This window comes from Dermacentor silvarum, chromosome 1 (genome assembly GCF_013339745.2).
Source record: "Dermacentor silvarum isolate Dsil-2018 chromosome 1, BIME_Dsil_1.4, whole genome shotgun sequence".
Lineage (NCBI taxonomy): Eukaryota > Metazoa > Arthropoda > Arachnida > Ixodida > Ixodidae > Dermacentor > Dermacentor silvarum.
This window is the reverse complement of record NC_051154.1, coordinates 48334337-48358706: the sequence shown is the minus strand read 5'-3', so window position 1 is coordinate 48358706 and position 24370 is coordinate 48334337. Positions and strand designations below refer to the sequence as shown.

The 24370-nt window shown below is 44.4% G+C and overlaps 1 protein-coding gene across 2 annotated transcripts; it reads right to left on the bottom strand.

The window, feature by feature from the left end:
* Positions 1-2784: 2784 nt before the first annotated feature.
* LOC119462418 (uncharacterized) lies at positions 2785-21475 on the bottom strand. Of its 2 annotated transcripts, XR_007467029.1 has the most exons (4): positions 21187-21475; positions 14036-14171; positions 3887-5978; positions 2785-3845 (listed from the first exon to the last, which is right to left on the bottom strand). XR_007467029.1 is itself a non-coding variant. In XM_037723769.2 (3 exons), exons 1-3 carry the CDS (start codon positions 21269-21271, stop codon positions 5807-5809), a joined length of 393 nt encoding a protein of 130 aa, XP_037579697.1. In that variant the 5' UTR covers positions 21272-21475; the 3' UTR covers positions 2785-5806. The 2 variants fall into 2 exon arrangements, 1 of the variants encoding a protein (XP_037579697.1); XM_037723769.2 differs by having other exon boundaries at positions 2785-5978.
* Positions 21476-24370: the final 2895 nt, after the last annotated feature.

Below are 24370 nucleotides of genomic sequence, written 5' to 3'. Positions count from 1 at the left end.
TTTGAATGTCACCTCTCTTGTCGTAATGGGGAAGCCGCGTGTTGTGCGCACTCCCGGCGACGATTGTATTCTCGTCTCTGTTCTTGCCGTCACTCTACGTAGGCACGCTGCTCCTCGGGAGTCCGTAATATACACGGCCTCCCCATTCTGTGTCACCTGTGTCGTGTACTAAACAGCTTCGCTGGTCATCCACCTTCACAGAGTGGAATGGCTCATGATTTTTCGTTTTTTATTTCGAATCATCATGGATTTCTTTTTGGTCACTTAACAATCACTAACCTCGCAATCATCATAACGCAGATATCTGCGCCAGTACTTCAGAGGGGGTAAGATGGCGCCATACACAGCGACCTCAACAAAGCTTTCTACATGGTCAGTCACCCACTTCTCCTTTGATCAAGCTTTCGCATTTTGGTGTTGGCTGTTCAATTGTCGCTCTCCTGCGCAGCCATCACAGATCATGTTAAGTTGACGTCAATGACCAAACATCTCACTCCTACAAGGTCATTAGCGGCATCTGTCAAGGATATTAGGAGGCCTCCTGTTCCTAATGTTTTGATAATCACGTTTCTTTCGCTATCCGGAATTCCTTATTTCTTTTATGCGCCATTGACTTCAAAATATTTAAGAAAATTTGCACTGTTCGTGACTGTCGTGCATGCTGTGCAACCTGTTTCCTTTTTTTGAAGTGATGTAAAGATAATGACCTTCCATTGAATGCTGCTAAGACCAAAGTTACAACTTTCGCTCGCAAAACCGCAAGTTTTCCGTTTTCTATTCTGTGAAGGCGGTTACGTTAAGCAAGGTCGTTGAGATCAATGATCTTGGTGTAGGTAATATTTGATACGACCTTAAACTTTTATACGCACGCTAAATGCGTTACAATGTGGTGTCCATGCCCTCTCGGTTCTGTTAACAGGTCACCCAGAGAATTCAAGTCAACACTACCTTTCCTCTATTTGTACACAACCGTCTGGCTTCCCCAATTTAAACACGGAATGGCACCGCTAAATACAACAGATACATTGAACGCATTCGGAACACACTTAATTACGTTCTATCGCCATTACTTTATCGTCACTGTCATCGCTTCGTTGCCGACTTCAGTGCGCTGATTTTCTGTGTATGTTCAGACGCCTTCATGGTCCCACCTGCCCCGAACTCCTCATTTGCATAGTGCTTCGAATTCCGCGTAAGATCACCAGAGAGCACAGACCTTTTCCACGTTCCTGCCTGTCATAGCTTACACTTAATTGCACATAGAATACAAAGTCTGTATAACACCTCTTCTGTTGATCTACGAATTTTTCGTCAGTCGTTGTCAATGCTTTATTCTGAGCTTCACACTGCTGTGACGTATTTCTCACACTATGGCATATCAGTTCTGCGGAAGCCCGCAAAGTGGAGGAAGGCTCATGAAGGGAAACATTATCTTCCACTCGACTGCAGCACGAAAGGAAACCCATACAGGTTATCAGAAAGAAAGCTTCGAAGTTGAAGCAAAATTCGTCCTGGTCGGAGGTTGCCTTTGTAGCTTCGTGCAATTGCCTTTCATTTCTCACCTTATATTACGCCTTTTTCTCCGTCTTCTTGTTGTGCATCCAGACTTTACCTGTAGTCGGGTACAATTATAGAAGGCAGCGGCATTTGCTCCTCAAAGGCGGATGCACACGAGCCTCCACCAATGGGCGCACACTCTAGACTGACATCATGAGCCGGACGGCCGGTGACCCCGCCGACGGAGAACATGGCAGCCCGCGCTTCGAACTAGGCCGCGTCGCATCAGCGGGACTATTTCTTTAGTCGCGGAGGCATTCGGCTGCCGCGCTTCGGTCATCTGGGCGGGGCCTCTCCTGCCTTCTTAAGTTGTACCCGACTATAGTGTTTTGTATACTTTTAGCTGCTCCTCTTAGCTATAATGTGTGTTTTTGTTTATACATGCCAAAATGTTCAATTCGTTTTTTAGTCTCTGCATCTTCTTGTTCCATTTACTTACATTTCCTTGTAGTAGTCTTTGACATTGTTTTCTTGTTACTTTATCCGTGCCTGTATTATTAAATATTGTTATCATTCCAGCGCTTGTGAACATCCTATCGTCGTTACTCTAAATGGAAGGGCCCAACAAGAACGTATGAGCCTCTGAACATAAAGGAAGGAACTCAATAGAAAGCGCATGCTCAAGGAGTTCTTGAAAACGAGTATTGTTATAAATTTTTTATTCGGTATTGTCTTTTTACACTCATCTGCACTTAAATGCCACGTGAACAGGTGTAGTGCACTTCACACGGCACTCTTCATGCAAATCTGTTTGTGGTTGCACATGAGTCAGGTATTTACTTTACCATGTAGCAGGCTAAAAAAAATTATGGGTCTCTTTCATTTGTGTCACTGTGCCTACAAATATATGAACTGCCAAAGCCTGTTACTGTATAGTTGTGTGATTACATTGAAATGAAGCGTGGACAAAATGCGAACAAATAAAGAAGATAAACTCATCCTCATAAAAGTGTAGCTTATATATTAATGAAACCAAAAGGATCGCCTTATTATTTAGTTTTATTTAAGGCTATACGCATTCAGAAACTTAACGTTAGCTATGCCACACGACGCGAGTATAATAGGCACCAGTGTGAAAACATACATACATTCCAGAGCTCGCCATGCAAGTCTAAGAAATTACTATACACAGATGCGTTTATTTATTTATTTATTTATTTATTTATTTATTTATTTATTTATTTATTATTTATTTATTTATTTATTTATTTATTTATTTATTTATTATTATTTATTTATTTATTTATTTATTTATTTATTTATTTATTTATTTGCTGGACGTCATTATTATTTGGAAACAATCGCCTTAAAGTAACAGCGAGACGAGTCAAGCTGCCGCGTCCTATCAGAGGTTTCTTTGTTCCTTTGTTCCTTTAATTTTTTTTAAGAAAACAAAATGCTCTCCAGACTCCTCGCGGTTACATTTTGAAGCCTTCAGAAATATTTGCGGGCTGCCCCAGTGGTGCTCTCTTAAAGAGCGACGGCAAAGAAAACGAACAAGATTTGGGGGCGGAACGATGAAAGTACAAAAGGAAAGTGAGCTAAAAAGAAAATATCTGCGTGTCACTCTAAAGTTTCTATGGTTGTGCTGAATGATCCAAAGCTTTGTCCAGAAATGCGGCATGCTTGACAAAGCCTACTGCAGGGGCTATTGCTGCTTGCGCAAAGAAGGCCTGCAATTTTGTCGTCGGATGTTCTGCGTAGTCAGATTGCGGCAGCGAATGCTTCAATGCATCTTGCAACGATGTGAGTTTGGACCGCAAGTTTTGTGCAACTCTAATTCTATGAATTAGCGAAACCCGCCTGCCATTAAAGTAAAGCATCGTATCGATAGGACCCATGTTGTTACAATAGGATGCTTTTCCCCTTTTCTCCAAGGGTTCAGTGGCGTGCTCTGCCAGGAAAAGGGTTCGGTGAGCAGGTGCCAGTATGTCCATGGGATCTTCTGCATGTTGAAAGTGTACAGGGATAGTTAATTTTGTAGTTTAGGACCCGAATGGTCCACCTGATCTAGCAGTAAGGCCGAGGTGCGCGCGGGTAAACGGTATTGCGGGTGGTTTGACTTGGGCGTCTGTCATCTGTCAAATGAAAACAGTTACTTTTAAAGAAAAGTTCTTTATAAACCACCATGATGGAAGAAATTCTGCAAAGAAGAGTCGGTTATCATGCTGGCACGCATACTAAAATTCAGGGACCACACTCACACAGTCGCCGTTAATGCGCTCTGATTAGTAGAGAAAACAGATATACCTCGCGGAATGGTATTATTGCCACCGTTACCAAAGCTCCTGCAACGCGACTGCACATGAACGAGTTTACCTGTGGTTACTGTTCAACATTGCAGACAACAAGCAAGCAAGAGCCCGCACAGATGGTGGTGGGCCACGTATAATAATTCCATCTGCTGCGGTGCTTCGTGCTCTCCGACTCTGCGCAGTGCGTGTTGCCCGGGTGCACAGACTGCGCATAAACTGCTTTACATTTTTTTCTTTTGTCCTTTATTGTAGATCCCTTGGTTTGTGTTTGTTTCTTTGTTCATGTCTTTCTTTCTTTCTTTCTTTCTTTCTTTCTTTCTTTCTGTTTTCTTATATTACTTGACCTTCTGGGTATATTATCGATGATATCGGAATAGGCAGATCTTCTGTTGCGTACTTTCCGAAGTGTATGGCATTTAATAAACAATAACAATACGCCGCTCCTGACATTGTGCTTGTTTTTTCGTTCTTGTTTTTTTACTCAGTTACAATAAATTTTTTTTTTGACGTTCGATGGAGGCTTTTCAACTTGCTTGGAGCACAAAGTGCAACCAATATTTCGTTGCGGTTTTCGATTTAGTTTATCGAATGTAAACGCACCGGCACTGACAAAGTGACGCCGGTCGGTATTCTCAGCGCGCACATGAGGCCATCAAAATCGTATTTCTCAAAGTGGAACAATTGTCAGAACGTCTGTCAATTCATTTTTTTCCGCATCCAAACGTCCGTGCTCGTACGACGCTCTTCTTGTGTCGAGCTCAGCTTGAAGGAAATCAATATCTTAGATTTCGCGCCCAGACAAGGCGTTGAGGACTACCGGGTCACAAAAAGAGCGATGCGAACGCGTTTTCAGGACTGTTGGAAACGAGGCGAAAGCTGATCAACTGCGACTGCCCCCTCCAGAAGAGTAGGATGATGACCACACAGTGATAACAATGCAATAAAACTGCTACGCTAAAACAGCCCATTACGTATGCGATTATCGGCTATTTCCAGCTAGCGGCAGGAAGTTGTGCACGAAAAAAGATATACGTGCCGCGGTCAGAAGTTGTCATCAGCTTTGAAAGCACAAATGTCGGAATTAATGGGCTATTCCTCTGAAAAAGTCGTTAGACACCACAGGCCTACGAAAGTGCGAAGTTGGGCTATTTAGTTTGCCGTCAACATGGCTAACATCGCTAATGACGCATTAAGCTGGGTTATAGTAAGCCACTCAACGCCTATTTCTTGACAGTACTACTAATATAAATAATAATCAGCACCCGTCCTGTATGCTTTCTTTTTCTTTCCTTACTTTCTCTCTCGTCGCTCGCACTGTTCGCACTATTGACCTTGTCGTCGCCAAAACGTTTAATATGATGGAGAAAAACTCGACTTATTTAGTTAGCAAGATTTTAGGCAGTGTTCCGTTTAACAGCTTTAACGACTTTGCACCAAATGGCCCTCGCAGAGGCTTTGCTCGTATTTAGTATTTAGAGACCCGTTCGGCAGTGACTGTTCAGTATACTTCAACAAAGCGCAATTGCGTAATTCTGGATATTACGACGCTTCATCCACCTGGAAAACGTCGCCTTCCAAAAAAGAAAAGTCCATTATCCTCACATTAATTTAAAGAAAGAAAGACTACGTAACTTACAACAGCCGATGATCTAAGAACAGTTTTCCTATATGCCTGACAAGAATCGTGGTTACAACAGAGGAACATACTTTACTTTTATGTCTAAGTTAGTTTTTCTTAATTGCTCACTCGCTATATGGAAGAAAAAGAAATACTGGTGCAACCCGCGATCACTTCCTAATCTCTGGATTTGCAAACTTTTCATTTTCCTTCCTTGTGAAATGGCACGAAGTGCCACGTCTACGGAGGAGCCGCCATCGCTCGACACGTGGGTCCCGACGAGGCGCTCGCGTGCGAAGGCGGCCGCCGAGGGCCCGCGTGCTCGGCGGCGGGCGGAGGGAGATCCCAGTCGCGTCGCATCTTTACTGCCGCCGGCTCAAGCCACGTTCGATCGAATGTTCTCAATTCGGTCCCTCTGTCCGGGGCAGAACTTGCAGCGCAGAGAGCGGCCCTCGAAGATCTGCACGTCCTTCCTCTTGCAGTAGATGATGACAGCGAGGAGAAGCAGGAAGCCCAGTAAGCCGCCCCAGAGTAGCAACTGCTCTTGTCTGCGCGAAAGAGGAACAAAAGCAGCTGCAGCAACAACGCAAGAACCAATGGGCGCGCTTATCGACTCGTCGCGTTCGCAAATGAACGCGAAAGCAAGTATGCACTGTGCTGACTGTCAGGCCCTGCGGAGAGTCAGGAAACAGAGCATTTCTCTCTCTCTCTCTCTCTCTCTCTCTCTCTCTCCCTCGATTTTTATCCCCTTTCTTTATTCGTTTTACGCTGTGCTTCCTACTGTTTTGTTTGAATGCAGCGGCAGACGCGTCGCACTGACTCACCCGCGATGTGGTGCATCTCGAGAGAAGCCCCGGAGGAAGAAGTGTGTTATTCGAGTCCGGCCTTTTGTCGCCGGGGAATATAATAAACACACGGGGCCGATAAACGGCATCGCGTCGTAGTTCTATCGGGTGGTATTGGAATGGTTTTTACTACTTCCGAAGCAGAGCGCGCGCGCACGCACGCACTTAGACATGTAGAAGGCGCGCGGCTGCCATCACAGGCCATTGTATGCGCTGCGAAATGGATTCTCCCTCTATTTCTTCTGTTTTAATAGATATATCCCTTTCACGAGCATGGGGAGTCCTTTTATCTTACATACTGGGAGACAACTACCCGCAATACCAAGTTTTGGCAGAACAGATTTCATTCTTACTTGGGAGCTCGAGTGGGATAACAAAGCGTGGACATGTCATTGCTCTTTTCGACAGTATGCTTTAAGTACACATAGGGGCGTTTCCGGAGCATTATTTCCGTTTTATCATCTAATGTTCGTATACGTCTTGAACCGCTTCCGTGCTTTTAGGTTACGTCAGGCTCTGATACCATGTCTGCAATAAGAAAGTCAAAAGTGCCTCGTTATAAGGACACGAAAGGGGGCACTCGTATTTCTTGTCTGGTCCAGTAAAGATATTTAGCTCAGAGGGCATTGCCCTTTGAGATCCCATCGGAGCATATTTGTACCGGAAGCTACTGTGGGTGCTTATGTTTTTTTTTTTTTTTTTTCTTGAAAACCACCCATGGCCGTAACGCGAGTTTGCCTTTGCATCTCGGTTACATGCAAACGAGTACACAACTTGGCTCACGAATTACGATGAGCAGTGTGCTAACAATTCTGGATAATTAACATTTACATGCCTGAGTTCAAGCAGATATTCCTATTTTTTTAAAGAGTGTCATTCTTCAAGGTAGTTAGATATGTTAATTTTATTAGAACGATGGTGCCCAAAGCCATCTATCTCCCAAAGGTTCACTGCATCTGCTGTTTTTTATTAGTTGTATTTAAGGTGATAGTGATGCCTGCAGGCTGATCCCGGCTACCTTTTTGCGGGACGTAAAGGCCAGCGATATTGCAATATCGGCCTGCTGATACCTATTGTAGTACGCTTTAGTGTGGGTTCGTCGGCTGAAAGAATAAGCTGTCTATATAGTCAATGCTTCGATCAAGTTCTCAATGCCATCGGGGCTTGCTTGTTCCCTTCTGTAAGCGCAAACATATGTTTTAAATCGCAACCTATTAACCGTGGCGCACAGTTGTTTCAGGATAATTTTTGAAAAATGGGAAAAGATGGTTTGGAGGATGGTAGGCTTCAGCACTGCTAGGTAATCATGTGCGCCATAAATCAATAGTTCAAAAGGTAACATGAAATGTTTGTAGCAGCGGTGGTGGCGGCGGTGAGAGAAAAGTGAGGGGGAGGGGTCAGTCTCAGACAATCGAGCCTGGCAATTGCTCCACCTGAGTAGTGTCTCTTGAAATGTCACTGAGTCACGCCACCAGACGTTCAAGAAATCAGTGTCATTCGAGACATGAAAAATTTTTGCGGGCTATAATCTAGCCTTCTGAACACACCAGCCTTCCGCGTGCATTCGGAAGGCCTTTCTGTCTCTAGATTATCAGGAAGCGCACCCACAGCCAAATAAATTGTTCGATGTATCATGCCTTGTTGCGTGATGAACAAAAAGGGGAAAGCGAACATCCCGTCCTAAATATAGCGACGCTGGCGATGCACACACAATCCTTATCCGATTAGGTATAGAGAGGCTTCCTTTTGGTGACAGCCGCTTTGTCACGCAGAGCTCAAGTGACGGAACACTAAAAGCGACCTTCGTGTTCTAAATGGGCATGTCTTCATAACCTGATCACTCTTCGGGGCTGACACTTTGAGGGCGTGACAATTTTTCGTACACCAGTGCGTCAGCTGCATATTGCTTCCCGAAATACCAATGTGAAAGCGAACCCACTGAAACTACAGCATGAAACCATTGCTGTTGAGTTCTTTCGCGATTACTACGAACGTCTAGCGCTTACATACTGGGTAGGAAATAGCAACATTGTAGTTAACGTTTTATGGTAACTTCCTGGATGACAAACCGAGATATTTTTTATTGTAGAGCAGGCTCTGAACTTTCGGGAATTATAGCTTACTGCCATTTCAATGATGAACAGTGGTAAAAGAAGCGATGTAGCTGGAGTGACATCTCTTGTTCGATCACTGTTTACCATTTCAAGTATCCACCTCCCTGTGATCATGTCTTGCTTGCCTTTCTTTCTAGCGATTTCTCTGCATCCGTTTACCAGCACAATCCAACGTGGCTTTGACTTGAAATGCCCGTTGTTTTGACGTGAAACGCTTTTAGGCTCGAATAGAAAACTTGACGAACTCCAAATAAATCGGCTGGCGACGGCTACAGATGCGTCTGTAAAGGGGCAACATGAAACGTTTTCCTTCATGTTTTGTTTTTCTTTAATTACGTGCAATTTAGGAGAATGCGGGGGCGCCGGTGGAGAACCTCTTTAGGTGTCACTGGCTACTCCTCGTCACAGAACGAACGATAAAAAAAATACACCGGAAAGGGAATCCAAAAACACACATGCGGGAACAGTTTCGTATGCGAGTTGAACTACACGGAAGCACTGTGAAGGGCACAGGTGCGCATTTACAGAGAAATATTACATAAATACTGCGATGTTTAAACGCCAAATGTATTCAAAGACATACAAATCACAACACGAATGCACATACACAAACACTTTCGTGTACACATTGTTAGTAAACTAATAAATACAGATAGTGAAATGGTGCTTGAAAGACATATCATAACGGACACTCAAAAAAAACTCAGTGCCATCCCACTCTGTGAAGGTGGATGACCAGCGGAGCTCTATATATGGTGATAAACTATATTGATTTAAATAAAGACACATACCGCATGATTTGTCATTTTTTACCGTCTTTATTATTTTGTCACAATGGCGACTATAGCTTTGTGTTCGCTATGGTAGACGGCCATGGGCTGTAACGACGCTGGAAAGGTTCTTCACGAACGTCAAGTATATGTAGGACCGAGGACGTGTGGTAAACCCCCCCCCCCCTCCCCCCGATGTTTGTATAGCACTGGACGCCGAACCTTTCCGACAGAAATGCCAAGAACCACTTTCCGTCTGGCCGGGACGGTGAAATCACCCACAGTTACGATGGACATGGACATTGACTCGGCGTTAGCAGCCTCCCGCCGCCTTCGTGCCCACTCCCGCGTCTGCTCGCGCCGTTCTTCTTCATAGGCATGCTGTTCTTCCTCAGTCCGCACAATACGCGGCCTACCCATCACACGGCAGGAACGCAACTGAGATAACGTGCCTATGCAGTGCGCGACGTCACCAGCCAAAGAAGATACACCCGTTGGCTATTTTCAGTCTTTTTGCACAACGGGGCCAACTGTGGAAGATGGCGACGACGAACGCGCGAGCACTTGCACGAGCGCGTTCGCGCGGTTGCGCCGAGGGGCGCCCACCAGTCAGCTATGGCAGAAGACGACGCCGCTCGAGCCACTGTTGATGATAGTTTTTGGTCTGCGCGCTCGGCAGTGGCGTAGCCAGAAATTTTGTTCGGGGGGAAGGGGGGGGGACTCACGATGCAACGTGGCCTCCTCCTGATAGAATTTGTCGAGGGATCAAATGCATGAATAATAACTGCATTGCGAGCGCCATTGGATATTATAGATGCTGCAAACGAATTATTGAACGCTACGCACTGTCAAGTAAAATAAGTATTTTTCCATGAAAGCATATATTCGTATGCCCCAAAATTGTGGCAGAAATAACTGATATCAATGCTTCCGCGTTTTTTTTTTTGTCTATTTAATAAGTAAAGAAAATGTCACACGAACTTTACAACTATAATCAGTTCGAAACCAGCAAAGCAGTGCATGCAGCTGATATAAAAACGTAAAGGCCATGAAATGAACAAGTTGAGGACAAATATTTTGATGAATCTTTGTCATTCAAGAACCTTGTTTACATGTTTGTAGATATGCAACTGCCAGGGAAAAACCTCAATGACGCTGTCCTTCGTTGCAATAGATTGCGCAGGAGCAGCTGTTACCGCGGTCGTGTGTTGTAATTACACCGAGATTATAGTCGCAACAGTGAGTACATATAAAAAGCAGGAGTTCTGCGCAATATACATTATGCGCAATATACGTTATGTGACTCCACGTGCAAGGGCGTTGCCAGGAAATCCAGGCAAAGACATCGTAGACAAAATTGAGAATGATTCCCGGCACCGGTGGTTGTTTTGGTCGGCTGTGCATGCCAGCATTAAAAAACTTGGGGGGCGGGGGGCTAAAGCCCCATCTTATATGGTGCGTCAAGTGATGCAACAAAACACAAAAAACCTAAAAACTAAAAACTACGAGAACTAACTGAACTAGCTGAAGCCTCATCTTATATGGTGCGTCAAGTGATGCAACAAAACACAAAAAACCTAAAAACTAAAAACTACGAGAACTAACTGACTCAGTGCACTTCTGTCGATAGTCACCAACGAAGCTGCGCCGTAAGTAGGCGGGTTTGCGCCTCCAGCATGTATTCATATTACACAGCCTGTACTAACTGTACTAAGTGTACATGCTTATCACTATGGTATAATAATATACTAGAAGCATAACAAGATTAGTCTCTGCGTTGGTCGGGCTGACTTACGATCGGGCTGACTCTTGGTCGGGCTGACTCTTTTTTTCTTTCTTTCTCTATATTTCTACTATACCTGCCAAACCTTCAGTTGTAAATGCCGACTAGATCTGTTACTTTTTTGGCTGTGAAAGCGGCGACAGCGGAAGAGATGGTAAAACACGCTTCATCCGCTTGCACGCCTGGTATTTTACAGCAAGTGCACCAACTATATATGCATACAAACTTTTCATGCACGCTTTTCACCAACTCATCTGTGTTAGCTGAGTGTGGTGAGGAGTTGCCTTCGCTAAAGCTTATTCATCATTAATTGTAATGACTAACATGGCTGCATGCGATGCCTGCGGCTGGAATTTGAACATGGACGACTTATTTGCTATTGTCCTCGATTCGACTTACAGAGTCGATCCGACTTACGATTCCACTTACGTCCACTGCTCGTGGAAATGCTACTTGAAGGCCATCCCCACCGCTCGTCAACTCACGAGGAAGTCAAGGCACTTTGATTCTTTTTGAGAACGAACGGCCTGTGCGAACGCCTTTGACTGTGGGGCGTTGTCCGCATGCGTTCACGCATTCATCACGTATGCCATTCCCCCTCTCCCTTTCTATTCACCTTTTCACCTCCCGCAGCGTAGCGTAGAAAGCCAGACGCTTTTCTGGTTTGCATCCCTGCCTTTTCTCTTCAATTTCTATCTCTCTCGAAGTTGCGCCTCTTACTATATCTTCAGCGGCATACATAGAGAGAGAAATGTGATGGAAAAGGCAGGGAGCCTAACCGGTAGATAAGTTTCAGGTTTGCTGCCCTACACTGGAGGGAGAAACTTGGACGGTTCACAAAGAATCTCGAGAACAAGTTAAGGACCGCACCAAGAGCGATGGAACGAAAAATGTTTGGCCTAACGTTAAGGAACAAGAAGAGAGCGGTGTGGATCAGAGAGCAAATGGGAATAGTCGATATTCTAGTTGACATGAAGAGGAAAAAATGGAGCTGGGCCGGCCATGTAATGCGTAGGATGGATAACCGGTGAACCATCAGAGTTACAGAATGGATACCAAGAAAAGGGAAGCGCAGTCGAGGAGGGCAGAAAACTATAGGTGGGGTGAAGTTAGAAAATTTGCAGGCGCAAGTTGGAACCAGGTAGCGCAACACAGGGGAAATAGGCGATCACAGGCAGAGGCCTTCATCCTGCAGTGGACATAAATATAGGCTGATGATGACTGGAGGGGAGTGTAAGGGGAGAAACAAATATATAGAGAATAGTTAAAATATACATCAAATGTGCGAGGGAGAAAAAAAAAAAGAGGGAGCAGAGAACTCCCGAGAGTATCAGTCTCTCTAATAGGCTACTCGAACGTAGAAACTTCAATAGCGCCATGATAAACTTTTGGTTTGACGACCGTAAGGCTGGCACTCCAGGATTGTCTGCTCCGAAAGCGGCCGCTTGTCGAGACGGGCCATGTGCGTATGGTGTAGCGAGGACAACGGCAGACAACATATTCAATATTTTCCTCACTGCCGCAATTGTCCTAAGCAGCACTGTCGGCCATTCTGATGCGGAAAGCAAAGTATTTTGTAAAAGCCACGCCAAGCCACAGTCGCCAATTAAAGTGCTGTTGTGGCTCTCCCGTCCAGATGTTGGATGCTGTTTCTCCGTCTTTCACTGAGTGCTACGAAGTGGGTGATATAAATCATTTTATCTGCAAGACTTTTGTTCTGAAAGGAGGAGGCATGAGAAGAAAAGGGTTTCCTCACGATCGCGCAGAGCTGCTCCCGGAAGGGCCACGGATAGTGTGCAATGAGAAGGGCCACGCATTATTCTCAACTTTCTGTGAAAGACCGGACGGATTGACACATGGGGACATATTTGACGCAGAAAAAGACGCTCAGGTGGAACAATTGCCGGCCAAGCCTGCCCGGCTGACCTCACCTGTGGCAACATCATCATCGCCACCACCACCACCACCAGATCGACAACGGAGCGGCATACAGAAAGTTAACACTATAATATGTGCGGCAGCGCCAACGTAGAAATATTAAGTTTCATCCAAGGATATTTCTAAATAAAAGCATCATTATAGCTCTCGTTTTTAAATTAAGTCGCTGTGGATCCGGAGCTTTCGTTCTTAATTTTTGTTCGCTTTATTCAGACAGCCAACTAGAGAAACAGCCCAACCATTGTATATAAGAGGAAACTTCAGCCGAACTTCGATCCACTGTCTCTGATCGAAGGCACGTGAACCACATGCTGTATATTAGGTAATCTTCGGACAACCAAGGTTAAAATGTAGAAAGCGTAACTTTTCACTTATGGAAGCAGAAATTACTTTTAGTGTTTCACAAGAGCTTTCGAAAGCGCATATGTTACCGTTTTAAATATCTATAATTTGCAACTAACCTTGCAGCAAAAACGGTTATTATAATTACGTAACCTAAATCATTTAATAAGCGGGCGAAATTCACATGCTACACATGGCCCCCTCTAACGCATGCCAATATATTCATAAATAAGACATATTCAAAACTTGTGTGATCGGAGTTTACGTGAAATATAATTCAGCGTGACCATTTCGTCCACTATGCTATAAGATAAATGTTGTTCAGTTAACAAATTTTTGTATATCTACTTTTGGTGCTGAATCAGGGTCCGCATTGACAAAAGCTAATACGATAAAACTGTTCGTAAGGCGCACGAACAATTTTATCGTAAGAGCTTCTTGCTGAGCAAATTCCAGCCAATCCTGACGCTGGACACAATATTAACGAAGGCTACCAGCCAATGGCAAAAAGCACTTCCGAACGAAGAGCTTTGTGAATTCGGTATGTATGTTAAACTTCTTTTTGCGCCATTACTTTTGTGCGTCGCTTTCAGCTTCAAATCCATCATTTAGGTATACGCGACAGTGGTGATCTTGAAACACTGAGGAAGTGTAACACAGAATCGTTCTGTCTTAATCAGGCACCGCCGCCTACTTTCTATACAAACCCAAATGCAATAAAGTTATCTGCCTGGTACGGTGAGTGAGCTGTGTTGCTACAGGTTGAGAACAGCATGCTTCACCAATTACGGAATAGAAGAACAGCAAACGTACATGATTTCGGATTTTGCCTTCTTGGCGCAGCAGGAGTGCTTGCCGTACTCGGTGCAGCAATCGGAGTTCATGCATTGGTACACATTGCTGGGGTCAAACCATCCTTTCTCCTTGTCTATCAAACAGTCTTTCTTGGCTGAAAAATAAAGAAAAGAGGGGTCATTGTTACAAAGCAAGACTGCGAAGTCTTCATAGACTTTCCAACCCCAAAGAAACCCATGACACAGCGAAAGTATACTTCGAGGTGTGTTTGCACGCGGGTTAACTCAAACAAGAAATAACAAGCATTACTTGTACGTTCTGCAAGAAAAAATGCGCATTCCTTTTGGAGAACATACAGGGTGTCCACATGAAACTTCCTTGATTTCAAAATGAAAAAACAAAAACTATGATACATAGAAACCTGGGATTTGTGGCATCATGTAAAGCAATTCAAAAAGTTTTGTGTCGATTTTTTTTTCTAAACGATTTCTCTTATTTTGTTTCAGCTGCTGAATAAATACCAAAAATGACACCACCTCAAGAGAGCCCAATGTGTGGTGTGGTATGCGGAAGACATTTTGAGGGTTACGAAAGGAGCCAGTGAGCGAAATAATAGAGAAAGTACAAATGGAAATTACCTTCCGAGACTTTACGTGCCAGAACCATGATTTGATTATGAGGCACGTTGTAGTGGGGGACTCTGGAATAATTTAACCACCTGTTGTTCTTTAATGGACACCTACATCTAAGTAGACATGCGTTCTTGCATTTCACTGCCATCAAAATGCGGCCGCCACGACCGGGATCGAACTCACGACCTCGAGCTTAGCAGTGCCACGCCATAGCCGCTGAGCTACCACGGCAGGTGACTCTTACGAACACAAATTTCGGATGCGCCAATATGGCACGTCCAACACAAAACATACACACTCAAAATGTCACTTGCTATTGTCGAACGAACGAGAATACACAAAACATGTCAGCTTACTGGACTACAAAAATGAGCGCTCAGTACACACACGTATGAATGGCGCCAATCCTTCACGATAAAGTCGGGTTGGTTAGAAATATTATCACTGATAGAATGAAAAGTTCTTACGGCTGATATATTTTCACTAATGAAACAAAACCAAGAGAGAGAGAGAGAGAGATTAGGAAGTAACTGCACGGGCCAAATGCTGCCCTCTGCAATTTTTTCCTCAGTCATCGCTCTCTGGGCAGTTATCGCATGTGGAATGGCCAATGCGCAGATCTTTCAAAGTTGGTGAGGACTGCTCACAAGTACCGCAACCGGTACAAGACCGCCGCTGTTCATGCACTGCATTCTATTCACGCTGCCTGCTCCCCCTGATATTGCAACAAGCATAAACACACCGTGTCGAGACTAGTGCAGACCAAGTACTAAGCATGCAAGAGTCTGCTAGGGTGATGTTTATTGGCGCTGCATTTCTTAGACAATAATAATAATAATAATAATAATAATAATAATAATAATAATAATAATAATAATAATAATAATAATAATAATAATAATAATAATAATAATAATATAATAATAATTTATTTTCAGATGTACAAAAGCCTAAGTAGAGAAACACAGGCCTGTCAAAGCCATTGTATATGGAAATAACATCATCAAGAAATTGTACATGCTATGATACTACAAGTCGTGGTGTTTATGCAGCTAGATTAAGGAAAAAGAAAGCACAGGGATTTTCTCAAACAAACAAACAAACAAACAAAAAACAGCAGGACCGCTAGCCCATAAACCATAGGCGGAAATTCGCCTCAAGATTTAACATGAATTCGGGGTCTGGTAGGTAAAATTTCCACAAGTGTACAATCATCAAATGTGCAAAGAAAGGCAGGAAATAAACCTAAAACGTAACGCATCGTAAAGCCTTTCTCCACTTATACATTGTTTTTACTTTGAATATACTTGCTGGTAGCCTATTTAGATATGACGGGACATACAGTAGGCAGTATTCATTGTCCATAACCAGTTGAGCAGCGAGGTGTCACATAATATTTCGGTATAAGCGCGCAGGGTTATAGTCAATCTTAAATTTGTTGTTTGAGGATTTTCTGGAAATAATTGTATCTAATCACACCGAGTTATAGTTAGGTAAGCCTATGATTTATTTATTTATTTATTTATTTATTTATTTATTTATTTATTTATTTATTTATTTATTTATTTATTTATTTATTTACAGTACCTTACAGGCCCCGCGGAGGGAGCATTAACACTAAACTTTAAAAGGGTCCCTCTTAGACCCTTTTAAATCATAGGGAAGAGCCGTAGGCGATTATTTTTAACAAAGAACGCATACGTGAATTAACTCGGGCCTGCCACCGAAGTGAGCTGTGACTATATATATATATATATATATATATATATATATATATATATATATATATATATATATATAATTGCTACAGCGCGAAAAGACACAGTAAACGACGAGGAACACAGAACGCGCGCTGCGAGCGCTGTGTTTCTCGTCATCGCTTGCATCTTTTCGCGCTACTGCAATTATGTTACCATACCAACTCGCCCAACTTTCGATCCGACCGCACGGTGCGAGGGCTCAGGACGCCACCCGTACAATGGTCTCCATTCAAGGCTCTGGCCCTCTTCCAACAACAACCAGATATTGATGTCGCAGAAGACTTCTGTGCCAGATTATCCGGGCAACACACAGCTTCCAACAACTCATCACGTTTCATCAGCTTCCCGCCACCACGTGACCCCCGCCTGGATCTACCATTTTCAATCCATGAACTCAAGGCGGTGCTAGCTTTGCGCAGACACACGTCGTCACCCGGACCTGACGGAGTTTCTTACAGAGCTCTGTGTCATCTGGGTGAGCGGGTGAGGAGTGTTCTTCTTGCAATCTACAATGAATCCTGACGAGCTGGCACACTTCCCACAAGCTGGAAGACTAGTCGCATAGTTCCGCTACTGAAGGCTGGAAAGTCTCCGTTGGAGCTTTCATCGTATCGCCCGATTGCATTGGCGAGCTGCGTGGAAAAAGTGATGGAGAGGATGATCCTCGGACGCCTGGAGTGGTACTTGGAATACCACAAGGTCTACCCAGATGCCACGGCAGGATTCCGACGCGGCCGCTCGTCGATTGATAATTTCGTCGACCTGGTTACCTATGTTCAGCACCAAAAAGGGTGTAAACGTCTGTGCGCTTCTTTGTTCCACGGCGTATGACAACGTTACACATGAATCCATCCTCGCCGCTCTCGAAGAGCCTCGGTGGTCGGATGTTCCGATGGATTCATAGCTATCTCTCCATGCGATCTTTCTTTGTGAGCACCGAGGACGGCCGCACTTCTTTGCATTACACCTACTGTGGCGTCCCCCAAGGTGGCGTACTGAGCCCTACGTTGTTTAACCTTACGCTGATTGGTCTCCTTGATTACCTTCCAAACACAGTTAAATTATCAATGTACGCGGACGACATATGCGTTTGGGCGTCCGGAGTGACACGCCTATAGCTGCGCGCCAGGCTCCAAAAAGCTGCCACTCAGACTACACACTACCTTCGAAATCAAGGCCTGGAAATTTCATCTGATAAATGTGCACTTGTGGCATTTACGCGTAAGCCTATGACGCACTACAGTGTATTAATCAATAGGCAGATTATACCATTTGTACGGTCATACAAATTCCTGGGTGTCATAATTGAGAGACGTCTCATGGAGCCCCCATGTTTTCTACATGAAAAAGCGGTTGAGAGCCATCTGTCACCTTTTGAAATTCTTCGCTGGAAAGACCTGGGGAATGTCGACAAGCGCTATTCTTTGACTATATAGAGTACTTTTTCTCGGCTTCTTGCGGTACAGCTTGCCAGCATTGACTAACGCAAGTACAACAAGCCTACGTACTATACAAAGTGTGCAGGCCCAGGCGCTCCGGGTTTGTCTAAGTCTTCCTCGAAGTGCGTCAACGGCGGCAACTATTTCAATCGCCACAGACCACCTCATCAAGACCCACATCGCAGTTGAAGCAATAAGAATGCACGTAAGGCACCTTGCACGGACTCCTTGCCGCCATCTAGCCTCTCTACCTGCGGAGAGACCACACGCCTCGTTCTGCCGAATGGTATCCGCTCATCGTGAGGCTATACCATCTTGCTTCACACCTGCCGCGAGACCTTCCACTCCTCCTTGGTCTTTGTTACTCGCGACTGGCCGCTCGAGGCACTTTGCGTGTATTCGCGGGCTTCTTTCAAGCTCAGAAAAACACTTTTATGTAGCACATATTGAGCAACAGAAAGCTGTATCGGGAGTCTTTCATGGGGCTCTACAACTTTCTCATTGACACTTTGATAATTAGGACAGTACTTCTCGAGTTAGATAATTAATTACAAATAATTGATTAAATCTCAGTAACGAAAAAAATACTGGCGGCTACTCCACTGTAATGGAAACAATACGCACTAGCTTTACTTCGCGTAACGCCGTTCCTCTTTTTTTAAATCGTGCTGCGTGATAGCTGGGACACCCTCTATAGTTATGCCGTAACGCAGAACGCTGTAACCAAAGTGCTTGTACAACCATTTTTCGAACAGAAAAAGGCAAGCAGTACGTGATGTTGTATGTATAATTAGCTCGATACGACACGCATTTTTGAGCAGACATGTGCCACATGGAAATTGCAGCTGAGATCCATATAAAGAATAGACCTAAGTATTAAAATGTCGATGTATATTTCACAGGTGTACAAGTACAAGATCAGCAATACGATGAATGCCGCAATAGCGAATGGTTTAACTCAAATTTTTTAAGAGGGTTAGCTGCGAACCAGTTTATTACCTCAGCTGTTGCATTCTGTAAGAGAGATAACGCGTTTGAGAAATGCGAATGAGTAGATGCAATGACCGTATCGTCTGCATATTGAAAACAGTGACAGGCAAACCATTAGAAAGATCATTATTAAATAATTAGAGTTGGACCTTGTTTCACGCCAGCTCTATACCAGCCAACAGTGACGACTTGTGTTCGATCACTGAAGAACGTTTTTCGCGAAATAAAAAAAAAAGATCCCCGGAATCCTAAAAATGATTTTCTTAGTAAAAGACTATGATTAACGCTATCAAACGCTTTGCTTGCATCTAAAAAAAAATAGAGAGAGACCGCACGCTACCTTGTTTGAATAAGGGGATGAATTCAATAAATAAAAAAAAGTATTCGGGGAGAGCCTGCGTTCCTTTGCCTTGTAAGAAGCCATATTGAGTTGGAGAGATAATTGCATGTGCACTCAAAAAGTGGTTCATTACTGGAATGAGTATTTTTCTGATATCTGCTAAATTCACAGCAATTAGATACAGGACGATAGGACGATAACTATTGCCCGCTTCATTTTTGGGGGGAGTTAATCGGCTGCAATAATTTGACATCAGAAGTTCAGCAGAATAGTTTTAATCACTTCCGAATTCCTGCGCTATTCAACGTCGGGAAAGGATTTTGACCAAACATAACTGCCATTTAAAGATGCAAAAATGTGTTATGTGTTGTATTTAAAAAGGTATCCTAAATCTTAATATTTATTGACAATAAATCAGTGTAAGAACAATATATTTTCCATGTATGCATCCAAATGAACCGGCATGGCCAGCACACCTGTATACGACGTTTGTTGGGTTAAGACAAACGACCGTGCGCGGTTGGTTAATGTTCTTGCCTTAATGAGCGCAAATGACAACGTGGACAACTTTTCGCTCTCGGAAGAAAGAGACCTTCGACATCGGTCCCCACCGACGTCGGCGCGTGTAGCTTTAATGCCGCTGCTTTGTTTTGGGATAGCGTAAGGATTACGGGACAATTAAGTTGTAATCATTGTCCCGCGATTCAGTGCTTGCGCTTTTAAGGAGGGGAGCCGTCCTTTCCGCGTCTCTCCACTTTTCGAGGTATTGCTTACCATTTAACCCTTTCGACCAGTAAAGGGTAACCAACCGGACACTCGCGCTTGTTAAACTCGTTGTATTTGTTTTATAATAATTTTGCTTCACTCGCTCCTCAGAGAAGAACTTCTCGCAAATTGCTACTGCAGTTTTAATGATTAACTTTATCTAAGAAGATGAAACGTTTTATTTGCACAACCTTCATGATCTTTGCTATCCCTAGAAAGGGAGAGCAAAACAAAGCACCAAAAACAAAACCCTAAACAAAACACCAAGAAAAAGGTTCGTTTCTATTACTAAAATCAAAATTCACACAACAATTCACACACACAATCACGGGGACATGCGAGGCACGCCGTAGCGGAGGCTCCCAAATAATTTCGACTACATGGTTTTTTTTTTTTTAACGTACACCCAATGCACGGTACACGATGGCTTTTGCAGTCCACCCTCACCTGAATGCGGCCGCCCCGGCCAGCAACGAACCCGCGACCTCGAGCTCAGCAGTGCAACGCCATAGCCACTGGGCTACCGAGGCTGGCATTCAACACCGCAATCAATACCTATAGGAGTATGTATTTTTGAATCGCGAAATACTAAGCCCAAATGCAGAAACAAAATGTGCTCTCAAACTCCCTTGCAGCTATACTTTGCTTTGCTTTGCTTTTCAAATGGGATGTGACCAAAACAAGCATTTAACGTTAATTGCGGTATGAAGTACTGGGGCGATCAACAAGGGATGCCTCTGGAACTAACGTCTCCGACGAAGACGAGGCCCTTTGTCGAGACGTTGGCTCCCAGTTTGAGGTATCCCTTAATGGACCACTCTTGAGGACTTAAAGGTCTCCCGTCTTCTTGCGAACCTTTGTCTTGATTGAAGTACTGGGCTTTCAATGGCGTTGCAAACACTTGACAGTTTTCGTCTAAAGGCTTCCTTTAAAATGATGCCACGTTCTTCACGCCGCAAATTCATTGCACAAGATTTGCTGCCCACGTCGCACTTAAGGGGAGCGCTTATCCGAGTTCAAACAAACTTACCTTTCACATTTTAGCTCTTGCGCGCTGCAAAAATGGGGAAATATTGTGGTTCAGGCAGGCATCTACTAAAAATAGCCTGGTTTGTAGACCCGTCGACACCAATGCGAGTTATAACCTGAGGCCCAAATCGTATGGGGCCGTTTTCACAAAAATAAACGCCGCCCTCTCTGTCTAGCCATGCCAGGAACAGTGAGAAATGCAGCGCTTACTCACCGGCATGAGCAATGCAGGCAAATGAGGAGAGCCACAGCGCGACCAGAGCCGACGGCAACAACTCAGAGCGGCCGCGATGCGGCATCCTCGGCCACGTCGTAGTACTCGAGCGCGTTTGTTCTGCGGCCGATTGCCTACCGAGCCACCTGTACGACAAACTACGCTATGCGCGGCCCTGGTTCGGCGCCGCAGGCTGAGGCCATTGCGCGGCAATTCCTCCGTCATGGTCTGTGGAACAGAGGTGTTTGGTGGCACCGTCGTTATGGGAACCGCTGGCCGAGAAGAGCGCAAACGACTATGTAACGCGCCGCGCAGGAGGGGGCGGGTAACGGTGGAAGATAACGAATGCCTCGGTCTACTTGGGATTCTCCGGAACGGGTCACAGGCGCTGGGAAGCTCGGCCGCGGGCCGACACGTACTGCTACGTGGCCCCAGCCACGACCACGATCCGAACATTGGGGCCAGGCCGGGCTTCTCGGGAAAAAGAAAGAAAGAAGAGAAAAAGCATATGATGACTTCGTTCCCTAATTGAGGACCCCATTAGCGTGCAGCCCTTGCGCAACGGTCAGTGGTTGTATATACTGTTGCGCCTTCCAACAATCCTTCCGCGTGGAAGTAAGTTGGCGAAATTGCCTCTGTGGTGTCGGGAGGCGCATGAAATGGGGCCTGATTCAATTGTTGCTACGTAAATTTGAACTGCCAGACCGAGTTAGCCGCCCATCCCAGCCTAAACCTTTCTAATTTTTTTACCTTCTCCGGGGAGTCGGCGGTCGCGTGAAACGAGATGGACGCTCGCAAAAATGGCTCAGGGACACTAGCGCACAGGGTCCATTTGTTCGGTTGTAAATGCTGCCTGTTCTTACAACCTATGAAAAGCAGGTTGGACATAATGCACAGCTCGAGATGTGACAGGTAGTCTCTGAATGATTCGCGTTGCCAGTAACAGTGCAGTTCCGCGTTTCGGCTCCAATGAGACAAGATATAGAATACACGCGCATGTGAAATACGAACATTATTATTTTTCCTAAAGACAGCTAATTTTGGAAGTTCACACAGGCGACCGCCTTATCGCCCGCTACTTCTGTACCTCTTATTTTTATTTTGTCGTCTTCGTCATCGTGGTTTTTGTTGTTGCTGCTGTTTTTGTTCTCGTTCTCGTTCTCGTTGTTCTCGTTCTTCTTGTTCTTCTTGTTCTTGTTCTCGTTCTTCTTGTTCTCGTTCTTGTTCTTCTTGTTCTCGTTCTTCTTGTTCTCGTTCTTGTTCTTCTTGTTCTCGGTGTTCTCGGTGTTCTTGTTGTTGGTGGTGGTGTTCCAGGTCTTGTTGTTGCTGTTGCTGTTGTTGCTTTTGTTCAACCTGGATTTTTCAAAGTTCAAAGTTTGTCCGAATCAACGCCCGTCTCCAAGACATGACTTTTCGGACTTTTTGTTTAATTTATTAAGTAATACTTTTCGTTTGATTAGAATAGGCTGCATATGGCCTGTAACAAGACAACTGTGCAGGTTAGTACTCCCACGGCCGCGAAATCAGCCCCGAAACAAGAACAATGTAGCGTTTTCATGGCTCGGTTATGTTATTTCTGCATGGGCGTGAACATGCAGCGCTGGCCGGTCTAAGAGTTCTCCTTTCGCGTAGTTCCTGCTGGACATTACTGGTGTTTGCGTGAAGCACTTATGAAGAATGATGACATGTACATAGTCTCCGTATTTGAGTCGGTTTACCGCGTTCAACTCTATGTAGCCTTGTGATCGCAGAAGCAAAATAACCGCCCAATCAAGTTCTTCGCAGTCAAAAGCTCTTCCGACACTTCATTCGCCTGTCTAAAAAGCATATGCTCGCCCACTTCGTGACAAACCTCTTCAAAAGCATGGACGAATTGGCGACCTTTGCGAGCTTATGAAGATGTACTTCCATTACAACATCATTTTCTGCATACAGGTATCAGCCATCCTCCTTGGCAGCTCATCATGCCTTCTGTGACGTTGAACATTCCAAGAATCGAAAAGAAATCGGCAGTACACTGTATCTAGAAGCAAAGTTTCTCACGCTCCAGCAAAAGCATTAATTTTAGCAGGGTTACACATTCTTATTCACAGACGGATCTGCATCAAATGGCAGCTCGAGTGCAGCTTTCCATATCCCTGCGTATCAAGTAGACAGAAGTTACTGACTGTACCATAAGACATAGATAGTTACAGCAGTATATTTCTTTGTAATATTACCAGCCGCAAAAGTTATTGCCGAAAGCGACAGCAGTCGTCACTGGAAGATACATTCCTACTGTAAAGGGGCACTAGAATAATTTTATTTTCATGTAGATGATTCCATGATATATGAAATTATGAAAACATTGACCATTGCTTCCTTTACGGGTCATGAGGTCTCTTTTCAGTGGCTCCCAAGTCACGTTGGAATTTTGGGAAACGAGGCGGCAGTCAAATCAGCTATTGGAACCCACGCATTAGGTTCTGTGACAACCGTGATATTTTCTGTATCAGACGCCAAGGATGTTCTTTGCACTCTGCGGTATGAAGTTTGGAAAGACATACGGTTCAACGAACATGCAAAGTGTTCTCTCCTATAGGGAGTTGACCCATTCCTACGGTTTTCGCTTAACCAAATAATTGACCGCATGTTCGACACACCTCTCTATCGTTTACACTTAGATGTAGCCTACACACGCCTTACATCTTGTGTCGCATCAAAAAACGAGTGTCAGTGCAGCATATTATCAGAGAATGTACTCAATATGACCAACCACGGGTTCGCCTGCGTGACCATTTGAACACCCTTGACAGACGTCCTCTCACAGTGAGCAAAGTGCTTGGATTGTGGTCATTACCTGATGAACACAGGCGTGCTGTAAGTGCCCCTCGCAATTTCTTAGTGCAGAATAATGTCATAGACTACCTATAAGCGACAATACTATTTGTATTCTACATTGTACTTCTTTGTTAACGAGCTGATCTCGCGGTGGTGTTTTGCTTATGAATGAATCAATGAATTATGGGGTTTTACATGCCAAAACCATTATCTGATTATGAGGCACGCCGTAGTGGGGGACGTAGTGGAGAATTTGTACCACCTGGGGTTCTTTAACGTACACCTAAATCTAAGTACACGGATGTTTTCACACTTCGCACCCATCTAAATGCGACCGCCGTGGCCGGGATTCGATCCCGTGACC